The 23,558-nt window shown below is 34.8% G+C and overlaps 1 protein-coding gene across 2 annotated transcripts in view; it reads right to left on the bottom strand.

Annotated features, from left to right (window-relative positions):
* LOC126816712 (synaptic vesicle membrane protein VAT-1 homolog-like) overlaps positions 1-23,558 on the bottom strand; it is a 63,860-nt gene that overhangs the window by 5,435 nt on the left and 34,867 nt on the right. For both annotated transcript variants that reach the window (XM_050543459.2, XM_050543460.2), the window contains exons 2-7: positions 6,646-6,775; positions 6,312-6,527; positions 5,365-5,507; positions 4,958-5,061; positions 4,591-4,646; positions 4,094-4,288 (exon numbers count right to left, since the gene is read on the bottom strand). In XM_050543459.2, the coding sequence (XP_050399416.1) occupies positions 4,094-4,288; positions 4,591-4,646; positions 4,958-5,061; positions 5,365-5,507; positions 6,312-6,527; positions 6,646-6,775 (844 nt within the window). The remainder of the gene's footprint in view (positions 1-4,093; positions 4,289-4,590; positions 4,647-4,957; positions 5,062-5,364; positions 5,508-6,311; positions 6,528-6,645; positions 6,776-23,558) is intronic.

Below are 23,558 nucleotides of genomic sequence, written 5' to 3'. Positions count from 1 at the left end.
GCTAGCAAGTCAGCGTCTTACACACCGTGACACCCTGGACTTAAATAGGTATTGGATCTTACTATGCTCAATAATGCATGGTGTAACTTGATTGTTGTCGTGACAAGGCGTGATCTGACGTAGGCCTACTCTTTGGAGTTTAGTTCAATTTGTTTTTAATATTTTGCTAATTTCAGAGGATTAATCTTGTCTATTAGAAATGGATTAAATATTTCATGAGTCGGGGATTTGGACCAAATTTTTTCTGTGAGATGGGTTAGTACCCAGATACATCCCCACAAAATATTAGGTTGATTCAGTTGATACCATCCTGGCAAATTGGAAAAATATTTTTTTAAAAGAAAAATACTCAAAAAATGGGCTAATTTGGAACTAAATTTGTATGACCTGTTATTCGGACAATAATTTATTTGGAGAGACGAAAGTTTGGGCATTAGTAGGACCACCAGGCTCCTCCTACACAGAGAGTTTTAAGTTTCTACTGCCAATGATATCTTGGCACTGACCAGATTCTCAACTCGCTCTGAAAATTGAATTTAATGAAAACCAAAGTGTGAGGCTATAGTTCGTTCTTTGCAGGACTAAGACCAAAGTTGAATGTTATCCACAACTAGCAACCTTCCTACTAACAAAATAAAAAATAAAAATGACCGGCACTGGTGATGCATATGTTTGATCATCTTTACAAAGTTTATATATTCCGCCCAGCCGTCATCAAGTTGATGATTTTGACTTGAGAGAGAAATGGGGAGAGAGAGAGAGAGAGAAATGGGGTTTAACGTCCACTCGACACAAACTAGGTCATTTCGGGACTAACATATGGTTCAATCTTATCTCCATAATTCGCTTGCGCGTAGGGGTCTTTAGCTGTGGGAGGAAACCGGAGGACCCGGAGAAAACCCACGAAGTTGGACAGGCGACCCTACTCCTTGTCACGTACAACCGGGGAATCGAGACCCCGCCAGTTTACTCAATGATAGACCATATGATACAGCTCGCGCGTGCTAACCATTCGGCCATTCAACCCCCCAGAGAAATGAGGTTTAATGTCTATCGACACAAACTAGTTAATTTTGGGACTAACATATACAGTTTTATTTCAATAATTCGCGTGCGCGAAAAGAGGGAAGACAATACCTACAAGCTTGTAATGGAAACCACGCCACTTAACTCTTTGACATACCTTATGATCTAAAGCGTATGTGTTAGACCACTTTTGACTTAACCAAGGGACAAGTTTCACGAATGTCCAATGTAATTTACACAGAATAAACCTTATATGAATATGATATAGTAATGAAATGAAACATATTTCAGCTCTCGGGTAAAAGATCACTACGTTGTCAATAGCTGCCGGGGGTGGGGGTGGGGTGGGGTTGCAGCAGCATCTTCAGTACGTTCTCGTGGCTGGAAATGTTCCGTGGAGAACCGGACAACCGATCACAAACTGTTACGTCCCCCGTGGCTTGAAGAAATTGAAGTGTTTCTGAGGGATGTGCATGTTCGCGCGTGTAACGTGTTTTAAGGATGGGGGGTTTGCAGATGACCCAGTGGCATTGAGCCATACACACATGATCAGCATGACTATACATGCTAAAATTGATTACCGCTATATCTTTAAAATTAACAATTGATAAAATGTTAAAATTGCATATGTATTCTTATTATAGAGCTGTTAAATAATGGCATTGTTCGACGGGTGCGTCTCTTCACTGTCGACTATCTTTAAATGACCGCTGATTATGACCTTTTCTTCCATGGTTGGTTACTTGAATGTGCCAATAGGTTATTTTGGTCAAACGTATTTTAGGAATTAAACCGCGCTTATTCCCATCTGTATTTAGAAGCCGATCAGTGTGTAGAAACATTTGAAAGTTTTAATGGAGAGTTATTGAAAATCAGGAGACAACATACATTACATATTGAAATCTACTGAAGAAGAAGATCACATAAATATATAGGCCAAAAATATCATTACAAAAATAGGGTCCCAAAACTAAGAACATAGGAAGGCAGGTCAGAATCTACGTAAGTGAACACATCTGCTCGAACATAGGTATATGCCGGAGGTTAGCATGTGCATTCAGAATTATCCTGGGTTGTTCTGGAGTGGCATGAAACCTGTTGTGATCTATGCCATCTTCTATTTTGATGATTTCAATATGGAAAACATGACGGTCTGCTAAACAAGGACATCGCCAGATATCAAATGCCTCTCCATGAACACTTAAAACTATGTTTTCTTGTGGTTCTTCTTACATGAGAATGTGGATAACAGATATATCAAGTTTATGATAGTCATGGCAGCCCATTAATCAATACGGTGATCTGCTCCCAAATACAGATCTTAATAAACGTTGTCTGATCACCGCAAAATTATTCATGACTTAGCGAGCGTGGAAGTCTGATTTTGACACGAAAACGTTATGATTTTTGACCAAAATACCCTATTTGACCGGCATTTTCAAATAACGAAACATATAGTGGTAATGGCGATGATCAGTGGTCATTTAAGAATAATCGCTGGTCATTGGTAAAAAAGAGCTGCTTTTGTAAGATTGTGCTGATATAAAAGCTTGCCATGCCAGCCCATACATTAAAACACTTCCCAGCTACTTACTACAGAATACAAATGAGAATAATCGTTGTCTGATTCTGCAAAATTATACACCTGCAGTTACGCCCCTTCCCTATGATGATCGTGAACGTCTGATTTTGTCACAAACACTTTATGATTTTTAACCAAAATAACATATTTGGCACGAGGAACGCTCAAATAACAAAATATAGTACTAATGTTGATAATCGATGGTCATTTGAACTCTTAAAGATAGTCGTCGGTCATCAGTAAAAGAAGAATCGCATGGAAAACACTGATTTTTACACATTTTCAGAATATTGTAGCACACTAGTGGGTTTAGTGCCGGTCGTTTTTTTTTTTCAATATTTGCATGGTCCTCTCGCGGACGCGTTCTTATACATATTCAACGGTATGGTAACCAAAATAAGGATATAAATCCAGAAACACGGAAATGTAATTGTTACCATTAGATCTTGAAACATTAAAGTTTTAAAGCCACTTGAACCATTTTGAGAAAATGTAATTTGAAAATTTTAAACTCCAACTTTTTAATAATTTCTTTCATCATTCGAATTTTGTGACAGCAGATAAAGGAATCATTTGCAATTATCTGTGAGTAATATCTATGCTTTCAAGATTTATCTTCTATGGAATTATGGGGAAATTTCAACGAAAGGTCCCCTGAAAAATCAATGATTTTAAATTACAAAATTTTATGTCTCTTAGCAGCTCAGGAAGATACAGTGCTATAACCTTAAACTTATCTGCCACTTTAAGATGATGTTTAGGGTCCGTTACTCTGTGTGCCTCAATATAACGCTGTGCGTAAATTCGTCCAAAGTCCCATCACATAACTGCCACACTTCGGCACCTACCACTAGAAAGAATGCTGACATGTATTTTTTTTTTCTTTTTGCTTTTGAGTTTATAGCCTAGTACTAAAAGTCTGAGTAGTGGGAGAGAAGACTTTCAAAGGCTTTAAATAGCCTTTCCCAATGAAGGCTTCAATAATAGAGGGGCCGTTTTGGCTTAGTGGGTTGGCCCCAGGTTAGATCCATGCATTACGCCGACAAAGTTCCTAGTGGATTTTTTTTTTTTGGGGGGGGGGGTTGGGTGGCCGAATTGTTAGCATATGCGTGCTGTATCATACGGTCTGTCATTGAGTCATCTGGCGTGGTTTCGATTCCCCGGTTGTACGTGACAAGGAGTAGGATCGCCTGTCCAACCTCGTGAGTTTTCTCCGGGACCTCCAGTTTCCTCCCACTGCAGTTGTATGACCCCCTCTTCAGTTTGAGCAATTTTAAATATTTTAAAACTATGATATCAATAGAAATTCTTAAAATTGTTTAAGTGGCATTTAATAAGTGACTCAGAATAAAACATGATAAATTTTAATTATAATTATGGAATAAAAGTTACGTGGAAATTTATTTCTAGCGACGTTTCCACAAGAGCTCTCTCGACATTACCAAGCAAAAAAGCATCCAAGGAATGTTTACTAGAATGTCTTACATCTTCAAACGCCCATGCTGAATCTATAGTTGGTTTTATCTTTTTATCTTTGTATAATTTCATCAGTTTATTCATGATATCACGAACATACCCATCTTGCCCTTGTTGGAAGAGCAGACGGCGTAGCTGGAACCCACCAATAACTTTATTTTCATCAAACAATTTGATTGGTGATACTTTATCAACCTGCCACCACTAAATAAAAAAGGTTGTTCTGTTTACTATTTATACACAAATTTCATTCAATATTTTATATCAAGTTGGATAAATACTAAAGAAAATAATAAATATGGTAATTTGAAATAAGGTGAATTTAATTGAAACCTGGCGTTGATAACTTTCTACACAACATCGTCTATGATTAGATTCAGATGACAATGTGTTACGAAAAGCTAACACTATTAATTATCATGTTAATAATGACTTGTCAGTAATTATTTTGAAGAAAATATACTGATTTATCACTATAGATGTTGTAATTTTCCAAAAACACTCACAGATTTAGCAAAACTGAAAAAGCTTTTGGTCTCGCCTGTTACTATATTTGATGAACCTGAAAAGAAGCCACAGCAATAAGTATAGTCAAAACCAAATTTATACTAAAACCTTACTGCTAGATAGTTTGACCGCTTTAACCCAAAAGATATTAAAGTTAGCCAAACTTGACACTGATCTGTGATTTTCTAGAAACGCACGAAATCCAAAATATCTGATTCAGCTACCAAAGTTACTCAAATTTGATTTGTTTCACCATAAAGGTTCTTACTTTTGAACATTCCAAATACCAGTATTTAACTCTATGATATAGTGTAATCTACTTAGTTTAGTTTATTTTAGTATATCATACCAAATTATTTGCCTCACCATATAAAATGTATTTTCCCATTGGTTTTAGAAGACTGATACCTCTATTAGTATCATCACCACATAAGCAATCTAACACTATATCTACACCTTGCGGAAATACTCTGAAATAATCACCAAAATAAATTGTTAACACCACGTTGAAGGTTATAATATCCAGTGGCATATTTTATGAATTATCTTGTGTGAATTAGGGCACTTGCGTATACATCCGTGAACAACTGTTAACCAAGTTTATACAAAGAAGAAAATGACATTGAGAATATCAAAACAGTTTTATTTTAAAGAAAATTTTACCAAATTTCCCAAATTAATGTCTACAAAAAAAAAATACAGAAGGAAACACAATGTATAAATAGATTGACAAATAAAGCATTGACAAGACATTAAACCATTGGCGAACTTACTTTCTAACTTCTTGACAATAATCAGTCGCATGGTCATAAATATGAGTTAAATTGTCTCTAACAGAATCATGTTTTCCAGCAGACGCGGTTCCAAAAACAGTAACATCTTCAACTGTTTTACACAGCTGACATATTGCTGTTCCCTGGAAAAACAGAACGAGACTCATGACAATCAAAACTCTCTTTTTTTGTGACAAAGCCTTTCACGACACAGGCAAGTAGAACTCTTTAAGTCTGTTGAGCCTCGACAGACTCAAAGAGTTCTACTTGAGTCGAGCTATCTGGATGATTAGGTTGACAGTCTGTCGTCGTGAACTTTTTAACGTCTTTGCCAAACTAAAACAAGTAGCTACGGTAGTATTATATGGACCAGAGACCGACAATAACGCCATTGCCGCCATCTTCGAATAATGTAATGTCATATCAAAAACGAAGTCGGTCAGTCGATGTGCAATGAACAAGCGTGCCAAGCTTCATGCCGATCTTACTTGAATTGGCGGATCCTTAGGCTTTTTTAGGAGAACATCGCCAACAAGAAGATGGGTAGCGCTTGAGGGTCAGTTACTGGTCAAATTATTCTTTCCAATAAAATGTTTACAGTACAGAAAATGTTCCACCTAACATATCATATGACATGTGTACCCCAGCCAATGCACAATGCCCCAACGAAGTATATAAAATGGTAATAATGTATATATTCAAAGAGAAAACAAAAAATTGAACGAGAAGTCGACAATGAAAGCATTCTACTGTACAAAGACTTTTAAATGCAGTCTAATAGTCTGTGTATCACATCCACCAAGCTTTGTGAATTGAAGAAAAAACAAGACAGATGAATACAGTGGAAAATTGTGTCACTATTTCAGAAAAGAGTAAGTCTCGTGCACGACTTGCATCCCTTTATCACAAATACTAACTATGCGGTTACTAATGAAGTACTGACTTACCACACCACCGGCAACAGCATGCAGTAATAACGACTGCCCTTTTCTTAAATTAGCAATATCAAATAATAAAATATATGCAGTGGCAAAATTCATAGGAAAAGAAGCTCCTTCATGGAATGACATATTATCAGGCATCTTATAAACGTATTTAGCGGGTATGGCTACCAGTTCTGCCCAGCATTTATAGTCACTGAAACCTATAACTCTATCTCCAACCTGTAAAACATAATATGCGCATTTTATTTCAGAATCATTTACTTCAATAATAGCACATCGTTAAACGTTTACAGCGAAACCATACAAATTAGAAACCAATTGTAATACTATTACATACATTTAAACCAGTAGTATTTTCTCCAAGAGCCTCTATTACACCAGAACATTCGAACCCCATAATAATTGGCGTCTTAGGTGGATTCTCTATTACACCCTGTCTTACCATTAAATCGGGAAAATTTAACCCACTGTAATAAATAAATCAAATACATTAAATACCGGGTGGTTGGAGGGGCTGAGTTAGGGTTAAGGGTTTGGTGTCAAGTATTGTTTTTAAATTATATTCAATTAAATCTCTGTTCTTTGGAATTTAAAAAGGACTGATGTGGCAAAAACACATATTAAGTAACAAGAATGTATATAAACAGATTTACATTCATTTTTTACAAATACGTGAGCAGTTCAAATTGGTCGCTCGCGCCTAGTTAGGCCAGTCTACATCGGGAATACTGTTTGATATAGTCTCGGTCACCCAGAACTTCCTAGTCTCTAAGCAATCTATATTTGTTTTTACACACCTAGGGATGTTATTTCCTTTGATCTCCCATGCATGTTATGAAACGTATCAACCTGTTGTGACGTCATCAGAGGGTGATATCAGAGGATAATATCTGATATCGACCCTAGGGACGATATCAGATATCACCCTCTGATGACGTCACAACAGGTTTACGGGCTCTGCAATGCAAAAAGACACAAATTCTTTCTTTAAACATTACATTCACTTTTTTGTACAATGTTGTCAAACGATTCGGACGACGAACTTTGTCAGGCCCATGTTTTATCATCTGACCATCAAGAACTAGTCTGAAACTCAAATTCTGTATTGTGCAGTATATCCACATCAGTTTTATTCGCAGTCCGTAAATGTGAAACTATTCCCATAACTAAATACGGAATTCGGTGGGTAACATTCATCATTTTATTTGCTTACTTCCAAGACTAATCTAGACATCTAAAAAATAAGATCTTACATACTCTTATCTTCCAGCGCACACAGGATATTTCGCTCACTGTCGTGTTTATTATTCCGCCACACTGACCAACTGTTAAAAAAGTTAACAGCCCACTGATTTATGCGTACGGTATTTATGGGCACGGCATTGTTGGCACATTCACTAACGTCTTGTCACTAGAAATTGAAAAGCGTTTATCATTTGTATCTCACAATCCGAAATATCCGAGTACATTAATAGGGTCACCCACCATAAATAAATAGCTCCAAATATCTCGACAATTACACCACAATATTTATATTATACCAAGCCTTAAATCAGTTTCGCACATTTATAGTCACTAAATAAACGGTCATGTTGTACTTAATAAGCTATGACCATTTAACCATCTATAAATAATACACTGAAAGATGGTTACGAGTGTCGGCCATAACACCCGGGCACTTGTGAGTAAAAAAATAGGTTACGTGCCCTTGTTTTGAAATTAGTTTCGCTTAACCAGTCTACCGACCATTCTAAGTCTGGTTGACAGGCAGGGATAATCGAGACTACTTTTTTACGAAACATAACAGAAATCTGGAACAAGAAATTGAATTTAGAAACACGCACGTTAGGCAACTCAACAATTGTTTTAAGAACCCTGTAAAAGTAATATGAAACTACTGCTAGTATCATATTCTTGCCTAACCAAAGTGCTTCAAAGATATTATTTGTACTAAACCAAAAGATGCCTCTCCTAACGGTACAGTTAATGATCAAGCAATTCAAAAAATAAAACGAACGTTATTTCCAAAACTGCTGTAATAACCAAAAAGATAAATTTTACTGCTATTCAGAATCGTCAACAATAGATTGTTTTACGGCTGTAATAGTTGATAGATGTGTAGAGAATTGCACATACGATCGCTATTTATAGTCTCATAGACTCTAGTGCTGAGTATTATCATACTGCGTGGTTAGCCAGAAATCATTTCGAGACAAGCCACTGGAGCGTGCACATTCGCCGTGTCGAGTCCAACTTTCTGTAGAGAAAATTTTCAATGCAAGGATCACCCTAACATTAAATCCTTGTTAAATATTCTCTGCATAGATTCTGCACTTTGGCTAGCTTTAAATAATTCTTTGTAAGAATCTACGTTTTCTTTTTCAACCATATAGGCCTGCAGCCAAAATTTCTAGCGCGAAGTTCCGCTACAAGGTCCTCCCTAATACACAAACTATACATTTTTGGAAAGCTTAGAACACCAGGAACGCAAATCCAGAGAGTTCCAAGCAAAATGTTTGCACTAACTCGATTTAGGGCCAGATGAAAATTGTGATAATTGTCAAGTAAATGCTATATTTATACTACCAATTGTGAAGTTGACATAAAATTAAATATTGGTGAAAACACCCGATGCCTTCATCCTATGCAAAGAATATGCTGTTGGTTAAATTTGATTTAAAGCAAAATGCAGAAACCATAAAGGACAGGGGAAGATACAGAATTTCGGACATCCATTTATGGTAAAAGGAGTTATCTCCCTTTATAGAAAATATCAATAATTATTGATAACAGTATTTTGTTTAAAGAATTTATTCGATAAACTGAATAGGATTTAACTACAGACAGACTAGGGTCTATACCAGTTCAACTTTTTTTCAGATAGGATTTGAGGCTAAAGGTCTAACAAATATTTAAACTGAAACATAGTATCTACAGATATTTAGTTTTCTCACTAAAATAGATATGGCCAAAACTAAAGGGAGTGACAACATTGTAATGAAGAAAAAAAAAATCAAATGGAGTTTAAAGGACAATATTGGTGCCAGTCATTATCACATATGTGATAGAACTGGTTAAACACATTCCAAATATTATTTTAACACAGAGATCATTGCTACGATAGAGGCGTAATCAATGCATCAACAATCGGAAATGACGAACGCAAAAGGAAAACACGAGCTATCCCTCTATATAACTGACTGAAGTGACGAGTGATAACAGATACATGGTCGAATTTCTGCTCACTAATAATTTCTTCGAAGACCAAATGTTGTTATATGAGACTGTAAGAGTATATCTGACAATTCAAAAAAGTAATTGAATGTCATTAGATAAGAGAACACGAATAAAATAGAAACAGTCCGTACATTCACGCGTGTTTATTCATTCTATCCTTATAAAAACATGGTAATGCACGGACTTTTTCTATTTTTCTTTCATGTTCTCTTATCTGGTAAGAGTCCATTTTTTTTATGAATTGTCAGATATCCTCTCAAAGTCTCACACAACAACTTTTGGTCTTCGAAGGAATTATTAGTGGTCAGAAATTCGCCCATGTACCTGTTATCACCCATCACTTTAATCAGTTATATAGAGGGATAACTCGTGTTTTCCTTTTGCGTTCGTCACTTCCCATTGTTGAAACATTGATTCCACAGCTATCGTAGCAATGATCTCTGTGATAAAATAGTATTTGGAATGTGTTTAACCAGTTCTATCACATATATGATAATCACTGGCACCAATAATGTCCTTTAATGTCTTACTGTTCTGAACAACCAGTATAATGAAGATGAGCATATGTCATACATGATAGTTGGGGAGGGGAGGGGGTATTGTACATGTACAACTAGTATGTAAATGTCATCATTGGTGTGCAAGGGAGCCGCGGTGACTCAGTAAAGGGCTGGCTCACTTATCGGGTGGCCCCGGGTTTGATCCTAGTCTGGCGTGGTTTCCCCTTGTCCGTGCCTCTCTAATCAGGAGGTCTGGGATTTGATCCCCGTGCTGACCTAGACAGTTCCCCAAACTTTCCAGCGTTGTTTCACCTTGTCAGTGGTGCAGGAAGTGGGGATGGGGGGGGGGGGTGCGGCCGTGGTGGGCAGCTTCTAGTTATTCGGATGGAAAATAAAACTGAGGTCCCGTGCACACGTTGGCGTGCACGTAAAAGAACTTTAAATTCGAATTAGAGTGTAGACCGTAACTTTGCTGTTTGGACCGAATTCCCCCTATAGCATAATGTATGGCGGGCGTATGTACATCTTCATTATCCTGGTTGATCCTGAACAGTAAGCTCCATTTGATGGTTTTTTTCTCTTCATTACAATTGCCACTCCCATAAGTATTGTTTAGGTTTTGCCATATATCTATTTTAGTGAGAAAATAAATATTTAGCCCCAATTTTTTAATCTTATCTGAACTAAAAGTTTACAGATATATTAGTAGAAATACTGTTTTGGGAGAACTTATATGCCCCCCCCCCCTCCACCTCCCAGATTCCTTGAACCGTCCATTTTTCGGGCAATGTATTTCAGTTGTTCGGGCACACGCATCAGAGAATGGAGAATACGACCATATCTCATTGAAATATAATTATATACTTGTGTAATTTTAATTAAAAATAAACAACCATCTTCATTCAGAAAATTTTGGTGACAAATAAATTTTTCGGGCAAATAGGCTCAGCCCCCCCCCCCCGCCAAGTCTCCATTACTTCATAGACATTTTGCTCAAACAATGTCAACATATCTCCTTGCTCATCAGACTAGGCGCTCCGCGCATAGTTTCTGCGTAAACACCCGCTCACCAACCCTTGCAGTCCCCTGGGACCACATTAACGATATAAATATTGGGCTTGTGTGCTCACACGACATGGTCTTGTGCGTCATACAGCATCAGCAGTCAACACAATCTTCCCTTGCAGTTCAAACAATCTCTGCTAACGGCCCATTTGACTACGCCACCAAGATTCTTGGTGTCAACATATCTCCTTGCTCATCAGACTAGGCGCTCCGCGCATAGTTTCTGCGTAAACACCCGCTCACCAACCCTTGCAGTCCCCTGGGACCACATTAACGATATAAATATTGGGCTTGTGTGCTCACACGACATGGTCTTGTGCGTCATACAGCATCAGCAGTCAACACAATCTTCCCTTGCAGTTCAAACAATCTCTGCTAACGGCCCATTTGACTACGCCTCCAAGATTCTTGGTGTTGATAGACAATGATAAACAATGCGATTAAAAACAAATAAATGATAATATATTTAATACTATTACCATATTTAATTAGAAATGGGGTCACAATTGCAAAGTAACAATGTATTTACAAATATTACAGGGAACTCTTTCGCGTAAGATTACAGGGTTAAATGGTCGGAAATACGAACTCCGCATGTCGCCATGCTAATTTTAGAATATAATACACGTGGATCTGTTTACCTTTATAATGAGATCGTAAGGCCTAAAACATTTACACACGAAACATGCAAAATTAGACTGTTTTCTTTCGGAGGGGTAATAATTGATGACATTTCCCCCTAAAATTGACTAAAATTAATCAAGTTTATAACACCAGGAACTTTTCTGACAGATGTCATTTTCATCATGTAGTTAATCACGTGACCAATGACCTCTAGGTCAACCAGTTTAGTGCGTGAGCCGTGGCCAGGGTCGAATGCTGGATAGCGAGACTTGTGTGGAGAGTGCAGTCAACACACACCTGAAATACTGTTATCAATTGCAGACAATTGACAGCAAGGGAGATAACTCCCTACTACCGTTAATGGATTTCCAAAATTCTGTATGTTCCCTTGTACATTATGTTTTCTGTATTTTGGTTTAAATCAAAATTTAAACAATAGCATATTCTTTGCCGAGGATGAAGGCATTGGGTGTTTTCGCCAATATTTAATTTTATGTCAACTTCACAATTGTTAGTATAAATATAGCATTTACTTGAAAATTATCACAATTTTTATCTGGCCCTAAATCGAGTTAGTGCAAACATTTTGCTTGGATGTTATTAGCTTCCCAAAATTGTATAGTTTGTCTATTAGGGAGGACCATGTAGCAGAATTGTGTTTCTAAAGCGACCCATACACGTTCAATAATTCCGTCAATATTATTGACTCAATTATATTGAACGTGTGTGGGCTATATTGATGTAAAATATTGTCAATAACCATCATTGCGTCAATATATTGACGGATCAAAACCATTTTGATTTTTATTGATGGTTCATCAATATATTGACGGGCGGTCAATTTATCCAATGACAATATTGGTCGTGTGAGGAGAATCTGCCAATAATTGCGTCAATAATTGCGTCAATATTTTCATTCCGTCGTCAATTTCCATGAGTAGTGCAACAGTGACCGCTGCATTCATCTTGAAAAATGACCAAAAAATGATGAAATTATTGATGGAAATATTGAATCGTTTGTGGGCAATTCCCGTCAATATTATTGAGTCAATATATTGGGTCAATAATATTGATGGTTTCATTGGACGTGTACGGGCCGCTTCAGCAAGCTAGAAATTTCGGCTGCAGGCCTAAATTAATTGACAAAGAAATTGAACGTGTATGGAGGACATTGACGGCGAATTAATTGAAACAATTTAATTGAATCCATTAATTGACGGATCAAAGTTGCTTTGATATTTATTGACGGCTCGTCAATTAAATAGACCATGTGTGCTAGTGCCAGAGATGTTTTCATTTCGAAGTTTTCGATCAGAATGAAAATTGACGCTTAAACATTGATCGTGTGTGGGCAAGGTCAATTTCGCCAATTAATTTATATCAATTATTTGCCATCAATTAATTGACGAAAACATTGAACGTGTATGGGCCGCTTTAGACAAATTCAAGTTCAAGTTCTTTATTCCTTTAAGTCAAAGACTCATCAGGTATAACATACAGTACAAACAAATAAATAAATACAATATGTACAAAACTAGTATCAAACACATATATACAACACATATCAAACTGGGTTTGATATTTAAATATATGTTAGAAATATAGGAGAGCAAACGTTTTTCTATGCACGTTGCTTGTTTGCCAAATATAGAAATTTCCCTAGATTAATTAGTTCATTAGTTTTATCAGTATTTAATAATTGGATTAACTTATGAATACTGGGGTTTGTAAAAAATATTTCTTTATATATTTAGTCCTAAAATCCGTATATAGGTAAAATTGCAAGGAAAATGTATCCATGATTTGTTTATATATAACTCGCTAAGATGATTGTCTTATTTGCCCGTAGCACTCTTGTTTGGAGGCAGACCACCATTATATTTCACCATCTCGGTACCCTGTAGTTCGTCTATTTATAGCAATTCTCTCTCTGTCTTTTTTCTCCCCTTTTGCATGCCCATTTTTGTTGATTTTTTGGTCTAGAATGGATGAAGAGGGTTTGAATTAACATTTTCTGTCAGGTTTTGTTAAATATTCATGATTTTGAGGCGGAAGGATAACAGGGTTATCAGGTTGGCTACGGTGATGTGTACTGCAACTAGTTACATGTTTTTATATGCTTCTTCAAATTTGTGCATCTCAAAATATTGGTGGTAAATCTCATACAAATTTTAGTACAAAGGCATCACCATTTGTTCCTCTGTCTGTAGTAAAAAGCATTCAGCCCAACGAAAATTTGGGGAAAAGTTGGAGGTGGGCCACGAGGCCAGAATTAACATTGAAGTCAATGGGGAAATCAATGGTGGTCTGCCTCCGTTTAAATATGTCGAGTAGTCTCCCGTTAATGATTAAAATATCGGATTTACGAATCATATGAAATGAGTTTTCCCACATATAACCAAGCCCTAATTTAAATAATTCATTTTTTACATTTATTAACCACGGGTCGTCATTTATAAGCATATCTTTAAAACATTGGCGAAGTAAATTGTTTTCCGTTTTACATAATCGAATCTAATATTTAAATATTTTATTTTTACGAGTAATTTCTAATGGGTACCTGCCTAGTTCGAAATATAACATACAGGTATTCGTAGAATTACGTGTCCACAGAATTCTTTTGAGATAATTAGTATGAATTTGTTCGACCTCCCCAGCTTTGTGAAATTACCATATCGCTGAGCCGTACGATAAGATAGTACCTATGTAAGTATCAAAAACAGAAGGTTTGGTTAAAATATTGAAATAATTATCATTACACGCTTTTTGAACTGAAAATAGAGCTTTTCTACCCTGATCTGCTAATTTCCGTTGTGTGGAGTTGAATTTAACATTGAAATTTAATAATAATCCGAGATAGTTAAAATTATCTACAATATCAACATCAACGTTATTAAAGGTCCAAGACTCAGTGGTTTTGATCTTTCCCCCATTTCTAAAAATCATAATTTTTGTCTTATCGGTGTTAACGGTCATATTCCATATTTGGGTATAATTGTAAAGAGAATTTAAAAGATTTTGAAGGCCTTCAATTGTTTCTGAAAATATGACCTTATCATCTGCATACATCAAAATGAATAAATTAAGTGTTTGGATATTAACTGAAGTACAATTATCAGATATAAATTGAGACTCACAATCGTTAACAAAGAATGAAAATAAAAGCGGAGAGAGGACCTCGCCCTGAAATAATCCATTTTTACTTTCAAAATATTCGGATAGATCTCCATTATATTTTACACAACATTTAACTTTATCATATAATGATTATTTTAAGTATCTTCCCTTTAATACCCTCATGAATTAATACCATAAGTTAGATCTGTTAACATAGTCGAATGCCTTTTTATAATCTGTAAAACATCAATACAATCTCGTTTTATTTTTTAAACTTCAATTAACAAGAGCCTGTAAAATAAATATAGCATCAACTGTTGATTGATTTTTACGAAATCCAAACTGACATGTGCTTATTTTATTATTGCTTTTATCAAATTGTAAAAATCTGTTATTTAAAATCGAAGTAAAGAGTTTTCCCAAACAAGATACAATTGTAATTCTTCTAAAATTATCGGGGTTATTCGGGTCCCCTTTTTTGAAAACCGGTACGATATTCCCAGCGGCCCAAGATGACGGGTAACATCCAGAATCAAGGATGTTATTAAGTATTTTAAGTAGACATGGTATAAGTTCCGTCTCAAAATGTTTTAGAATCTCGTTTTTAATGTTGTCACTTGCTGATGCTTTATTTAAATGTAACCGTTTAATATTTTCTCTTATTTTAGTCACAGTAATCGGTTGATCTAGGTCCGTTACGTCACTATTCACATAGGTATCTTGGAAGTTATCAACGACGACATTAGGGACAGGATTAGACGATGGTATAAAATGGGTATAAAATGCGTCTATATCTAGATTTGAGTTAATCCTGGATTTGCCTTTATTAAACAATTTATGGAAAGTTTTCGGGTTCGATTTTCTAATAAACTCAAAACGGTTTCCTGTATTATTCTTTTATTCATATTTCAATTTAATTTCCATTTTCTTATATGTAGACTTCGCGTGTACTAAATCTAATCTATTTTCTTTTGTTTTATTCTTGTTGTAAGGACTAAGTATTGATTTATATTCTTTGTGTTTAGCACGACACGCCTCTATGAAGCATGGCTTGTCTTTTCTGGTTCGCTTGTTAATACTGATATAGCATAGATATTTTTGTTGTTCAAAATATTATTTTTTAACTTTAACATGACAGTAGCAAATCTCTCTCATCGTCATCGTTATCTTATAACTTGACCACAGTTCAGTATGTCACATTATTTTACATAAATGGTTTCCTGTATTATTCTTATATTCATATTTCAATTTAAATTCCATTTTCTTATATGTAGACTTCGCGTGTACTAAATCTAATCTATTTTCTTTTGTTTTATCCTTGTTGTAAGGACTGAGTATTGATTTATATTCTTTGTGTTTAGCACGACACGTCTCAGTGAAACATGGCTTGTTGTTGTTAATACTGATATAGCATAGATATTTTTGTTGTTCAAAATATTATTTTTTAAATTTAACATGACAGTAGCAAATCTCTCTCATCGTCATCTTATAACTTGACCACAGTTCAGTATGTCACATTATTTTACATAAATGGTTTCCTGTATTATTCTTATATTCATATTTCAATTTAATTTCCGTATTGTTTAATGGTCGAGAGCGAGACATTAAGTAATATATTGTAACAACAAGAGGACCGTCAGGTCCGAGTGTTTTTACAATATATTACGCAATGTCCCAGCTCGAGACCATTAAACATCTTAAAATACAGACACTCCGCACGTGCGTTTACAGTGAAATACGTCACTCAAGTCTAATATTTGACAAGGTACGATTGGCAAGTTGCCCGTACGATTATTTGAAATAATGGTACGACAACATCAAAGGGTGACGTCACATCTGTATTTTAAATTTTCTTATATGTAGACTTCGCGTGTACTAAATCTAATCTATTTTCTTTTGTTTTATTCTTGTTGTAAGGACTGAGTATTGATTTATATTCTTTGTGTTTAGCACGACACGCCTCAGTGAACCATGGCTTGTCTTTTCTGGTTCGCTTGTTAATACCGATATAGCATAGATATTTTTGTTATTCAAAATATTTTTTTTTAAATTTAACATGACAGTAGCAAATCTCTCTCATCGTCATCGGTTTTATAACTTGACCACAGTTCAGTATGTCACATTATTTTACATAATATAGGATACGTGTATCACTTATGGTACACAATTGATTAAATAATACCCATGAAATGTTAACTTAACCCATTAGGATGTTTAAATGGTCTTCCGACTATCCCTTATTCAAAGGGTTAACCTTTGTAAATTTATCTATAATCCCCTTAACATTTTTAATTTAGTTCCAAGTAATCTTCTGAACTGATGATAAGGCTTGCTTTATATACGACTGAAGACATACGGTCAGTATTCTTACTATGCCAGTCTTTAATAAACGTTTGAACCTTCATCAGCGTATATAATTTATTTAGAACTCTATATTATTTTTAGGTGAGTTAATATTTCGTATTAGTAATAATTTGCATGTATTATTCTTTTATTATTAAGATTACTATATTACGCATAGTATGTGAAATGTTATATTGAGAATTACATCACGTGATATATGCAATTTCATACATAGTTATGCACATACGTTTAATATCAAAAGTCGCATACAATATGTTATATTAATTCGAACAATGCCAGATATAAGACAAATAAATAAATAAATATATATATACACACATTATTAATATCTGAAGACCCCCATAGAAGGCAGACAGCTAGCTTATATGATTTAATGTATGTCAGAATGAAGTAAAGTGTGTGTTCTTTTGCTAAAGACATTAAATATATTTCGAATTGTAATATTGTAATTATGATATATAATCTATTCTGAACCGTATTATAATAACTTGTCTTATCATTTATTATTCATACATATTGTTGAAATATTTTGTATTCATTAAGTCGACTTAAAAATGGCCGCCAGTACCAGCCAGGAATAAAATAGCTCTGGAGAAATTGTGCTGTACTTAAAAAACACTAACCAACAAAGTGCCATTCCTTGTTTTAATGTTAAGATAAGATTATTATACATGTTTATTTGGATTTTCGTGAAATTCTGTGGATTACCTTAATCTTAATTTTAGAATTTTGGATTCAAAAATATAGTGACAATTCTTAAATAGAGCCGTGAATACTTAATACTATATGGATAATAAAATACGGTAAGCTATTGCTTCGTTTATTTGGATAATACAATCTGCTAATTTATGTGAATAATATACAAAATATACGAGATGGAAGTAAATTCATTTGAAAACCAAGCCTCTCAAGTAAGTTCAAATTGTGAACCAACACCAATTGATGTCAATGACAATGAGTATTTTTCACACTTAGTGACTACACAGATAAATGCTGCAGTGTTACAGTACAATTTATTCAACACTCATATTTTAACATAATGGAAAAACTGTTACATTTACACTATTCGAAAGACAGTTTTCCAAAATCTCATCATGGTTTTGTTCTAACTACTGAAATGGGTGGCAAAAAACTCAAGATTTATCTATACCCAACAACGGATATGGTACATATTCAAGGAGGGGCCTGCATAGCATGGATTACATCTGTTTTTCCAAATCTTCTGGATAAATTCGCAGGAGATGTGAACCTTATTGAAAATACCTCAAAGGAAGATATAGTAGATTAATTTGATGTTAATTCTGAATACAGCCATAGTACATCTAGAATGTCATCATACCACTCCCTGTGGAAAATAGTTAACTTGATTTCATTCCTCCAATTTATTCTACACCTTATCAATCACAAAATGTACATGTAACGAACTCTGACCTAGACTGCCTGTTTGAGAAAATAAGAGATCTTGATAGCCAAGTGTTTCAACTTCAAGAGGCCCTCAACCATAAAATCAGTTACGTTGACAGTGCAACTCAAACAGACCCGGTAATGCTAACCAGTTAGGAAATCAACACAGACACTATCAAAATCATACCAAATGAGACACCAGCAGTAAATCAACAACAAAATACTAGTGAAGACAAACCGGTTAGTACAAAAGATAATACTTCAGATAACAATGTATCCATTATAAATCTCCATTCCCACGATGATAAGAATGTTACACCAGAAACTACCACCCACGCGACCCCATCAACATCAAAGACACGTGCCAGTGCAGATACGCCACTAACAACTAGAACCTTAACTGAAGAGAGACAGGATGGACTAAAGGTCATTGACACCAGTAAACCCAAAGAACCACCGATTGTAATTGGAGATAAATTGTCAAATGAAACCCAATCCCAGAAAAACATTCTTCTTATCGGCAGTTCCATTTTACAAAGAGTTAAATTAAATGGGCTAAAATCAAATGTTAAAGTGCTGTCAATTAATGGTGGCAAGATTTTCAACATTGTCAAAAATCTACAGCGCATGGATCTCAGCATGTATGACAAAATTATCATTCAGGCTGGAGGGAATGACGTATCAGAGCTACGGCCCTTGTCTGATATTACATATGACCAGAAAAGAACAGTGGACACTATTAGAAAGAAAAGGCCAACTGGACATATTTTCATCTGTGAGGCTACACCAAGACATGACCAGGCAGGACAAAATATCGATCATAACATTCAATTTTATAACAATGTCCTTCGTGAGTTTTGTGTTCAAAAGGCAGTAAATCTAATTCAAGTGTTTGATTCAATAAAATCTGACTACAGACATATTTGGAAAGACAATATTCACTTGTGTGACAGAGGTACATCTGCACTACTACATATTTATGAAGAATATGTAGACATTATCACGGAAAGACGCGACATTAACCATAGTTCCATTAAACCCTGTTTCTTCTGTGGTATTTCGGGTCATACAAAAGACACGTGTAAAATTGGTACCAAGGTTACGTGTTACCGGTGTAATATTGAGGGTCATAAAGCGAATTATTGTAAAGCATTTCATCGGAAATATTGTACAGATAGGTACTAGGATAAAGGCAATGTTTTTGAAGCCGGAAAACCTACGCATGATTCTGATTTAATTGATTATAATAACTTTATGCAATATATGACCAACACCACTAATATTTTTGATTATTCTATTAAACCATTGATTGATAACGTCCACTGTTTCACTAATGTAACTCTTTCAAGTAATAGCACTACTAATGATACTGAAACTTCCTTCGATAATCCTGTTGGTACTGACAATAATAGTCTGATTTTTGAAGATCATAAAATTAATGATCCGACGATGCATAAAGGCGACCTCAGCAGTCAGTTTATTGACTCTGATGTAGCCCTCGATTCATTACAATCCATCAATTATCCCTCTGTTTCCACTTTATTTTCAACCAAATATAAAGGTTTTAAAATAGGTCATTTAAATATAAATAGACTTTTCGGTAAAATTGATGAAGTAAGGGATTTAATTTTGCAAGATAATGAAAATTTTAATGTCATGGGCTTCTCTGAAACGTTTTTACATTCTGAAATTGACGAGAAATTTATTAATATCTTTGGTTATGATCTGATCAGAAAAGATCGATTGAGCAAAAGTGGCGGAGGCCTTATCTTATATGTAAATTCAGATCTAAAATATTCAAGAAAACTTGATTATGAACATCAAAATATCGAATCCATTTGGATTGAACTCCATCCAGAATATGGAAAATCATTTTTATTATGTTTTGTATATAGACCACCTTCTTTGTGTACAGGTTGGTTTGATGATTTTGAAACTAGTTTAAATTCCATAAATACTGGTCAATCTATTTATGTAATAGGAGATTTTAATATAGATTATTCAACTACTGTTCCAAAACGATGGGAAAACATAATCAATATGCAGTCATTACATCAATTAATTACTGCCCCTACACGCTGTTTTAAAAATTCTTCTACTGTCATTGACCATCTATATACAAACACACCGGATAATATTGTTGAAATTAAAGTTCCTCAATATGGTATTAGTGACCATTTTCCGATTATTTTTGTCATTGGAAACTGCAAGAGAAAAATCACAAAACACAACCACTTGGAAATTCTATACAGAAATTACAAAAACTTTGATGATTCTAATTTTATTAATGATCTTGCTAAAATTCCATTTGAACTAGTCGAGTCAATTCATGACCCAAATTCTGCCCTTGATACAACCTTTTTATAGGTGTTTTAGACTGCCATGCTCCGCAAAAGCGAAAAAGAGTAAAAAGATACTATCAACCGAAGTGGTTTAATGAGGAAATAAATAAAGCCCGAAAGTTCAGGGACTTCTTTAAAGCCTCCAAGAGGTGTGACGACTATAGAATATGGAGAAATAAAACCAAAAATCTCATTAATAAAGCCAAAAGAAACTTTATCAAGGACTCTATCGAAAATGAAGAGCAATCTAAAAACATATGGAGATATTTTAGTGACATACAGAATATCCCAATAGTATTAAATATGGAAAAACAACAGTTAATGATCTAAATGCTATTGCTAATGTGATGAATGATTACTTCACTAATTTAACTGGTGACATTGAGCCCCCCTATACACCACTTTCTCAAGAGTGCAAACGAAAGATATCAGATTACGTAAATGATAAGATTCCCCCCCAATAACAACTTTTCTATTAATTGTATTACTACCACAGAGGTATTAAAACACTGAATGAGTTTAAATAGTAACAAAGCCATTGGGTGTGATGGTATTGGACCCAAAATTTTAAAATTGTCTGCGTATACAATTTGTAGCAGTTTCACATATATCATTAGTCTTTGTATTTCTCAAAACATGTTCCCCAGTGGCCTTAAACTGGCTAAAATTATTCCTATACATAAGAAGGGAGCTAAAGATGATCCGAACAATTATAGGCCAATCTCAATTCTCCCCACAATTTCAAAAATATTCGAAAGGCACTTGAGCACTCAAATTCAAACTTATTTGGAAACCTTCAATGTTCTTTATGCTTACCAATCTGGATTTAGATCAAATCATTCATGTGCTACTGCAGTGATCCGAATGACAGATAATTGGCTTGATGCTATCGATAATGGTGCGATGAGTGGTATAGTGTATCTTGATTTTAGCAAAGCATTTGATCTCATTGATCATACGCTTATTACTGAAAAACTACATCTTTATCGATTTGATAATAATTCACAAATTTTGATTGAATCATATCTTGACTCACGGAAGCAAAAAGTATGTTTAGGATCAATTACCTCCTTAATTACTACAGTCAATTGCGGGGTTCCACAAGGTTCGATCCTGGGTCCTCTCCTATTCCTAATTTTTATAAATGATCTCCCACTCAATATTGAATCAAGTCAGATAGATTTGTTTGCTGATGACAGTACCCTGCATTGTTCACACAAAGATATTTTATCCATCGCCAATAATCTCCAAAATAATCTCTATTTGGTTGCTAAATGGTGTGAAAACAATGGGATGGTAATCAATCCTTCGAAAACAAAATCAATGCTGATTTCATCAAAACACAAAAGAAATCAGAAAAACCTAACTTTATCACTCCAAGGTGAGAAAATTGAGACGATTACTACAGCAAAATTACTACCGCAGATATGTCTAAAAAAAACTTGCACCAAAAATATTTCTCCTAAATAAGATAAAAGATCATTTACCTTACGCGACAAGAATTTTGTTTTATAACAGTTACATACTACCAATATTTGATTATTGCTCTATTATTTGGGGAAATGCTACCAAAAGTAGATTAGACATTCTTTTAAAATTACAAAAGAGGGCATCAAGAGCTATTCTTGATGCACCGATTGAAACTCCGTCCACCTCTTTATTTACTAAACTCGGTTGGCTTACCCTTACACAGAGGATTCTTTACAATAAAATTGTCTTATCATTCAAAATTATTACATTTAATACTCCACTTTATCTAAATTTCTATTTTATTGAAAAATCTCTTGTTTCCAAAACGGATATCTTGCTCCGTTCACAGACCAGTAAATCTCTTTTTCTTCAAAAATGCAAAACGGAATCCATGAAACGTACTTTTCATTATTCTGCATGTCTTTTGTGGAACAATCTGCCTTTTGATATAAAGATGTGTAAAAATGTTGAAAATTTTAAGATTAAACTGAAAACTCATTTATTTAGCACACTATAAAGGAACCATAATATTCAACTGATGACATACTTATTATTTTTAACTTGCAATTGCATTCTATTTTATTTGTGTGTAATTATAGTGTTCTTCCTATATCCTACTTGTATAATGTATATGTTTTGGAGTTTGGGAGTGACTTATCAAACTTCCCACTTTAAAATGCTATTGCATTTCTAATGATTTTAAATTTATCATGATATTACATGTATATATGTCTTTGTAGTTTAGGAGGGACCTATGGAAGATTAGTTTTTTTTGCAAACTAAATACGTTGCCTCATTAAATAAAGTTATTATTATTATTATTATATTATATACGATTCTTACTGTGCCAGTCTTTAATAAACTTTTGAACCCTCATCAGCGTATATAATTTATTTGGAACTCTATATTATTTTTAGATCCCCCAGAATATACTGTAAGAACAAGAAAGATCCCCGAAATAATAGTATACTGAGCTACACCCCAAAGTTAGGGTGACCCGTGCACTCTACAGAAAGTTGGTCTCGACACGGCTAATGTGCACGCTTAAGTGGTTGTGTCTCGAACTATGATAATAGTCAACGGTGGAGTGTATGAGACTATAAATAGCCATGGCACATGCAATTCTC

This window comes from Patella vulgata, chromosome 3 (genome assembly GCF_932274485.2).
Source record: "Patella vulgata chromosome 3, xgPatVulg1.2, whole genome shotgun sequence".
Classification (NCBI taxonomy): Eukaryota; Metazoa; Mollusca; class Gastropoda; family Patellidae; genus Patella; species Patella vulgata.
The sequence above is the reverse complement of the archived record's forward strand: the minus strand, read 5'-3'. Positions and strand labels throughout refer to the sequence as shown.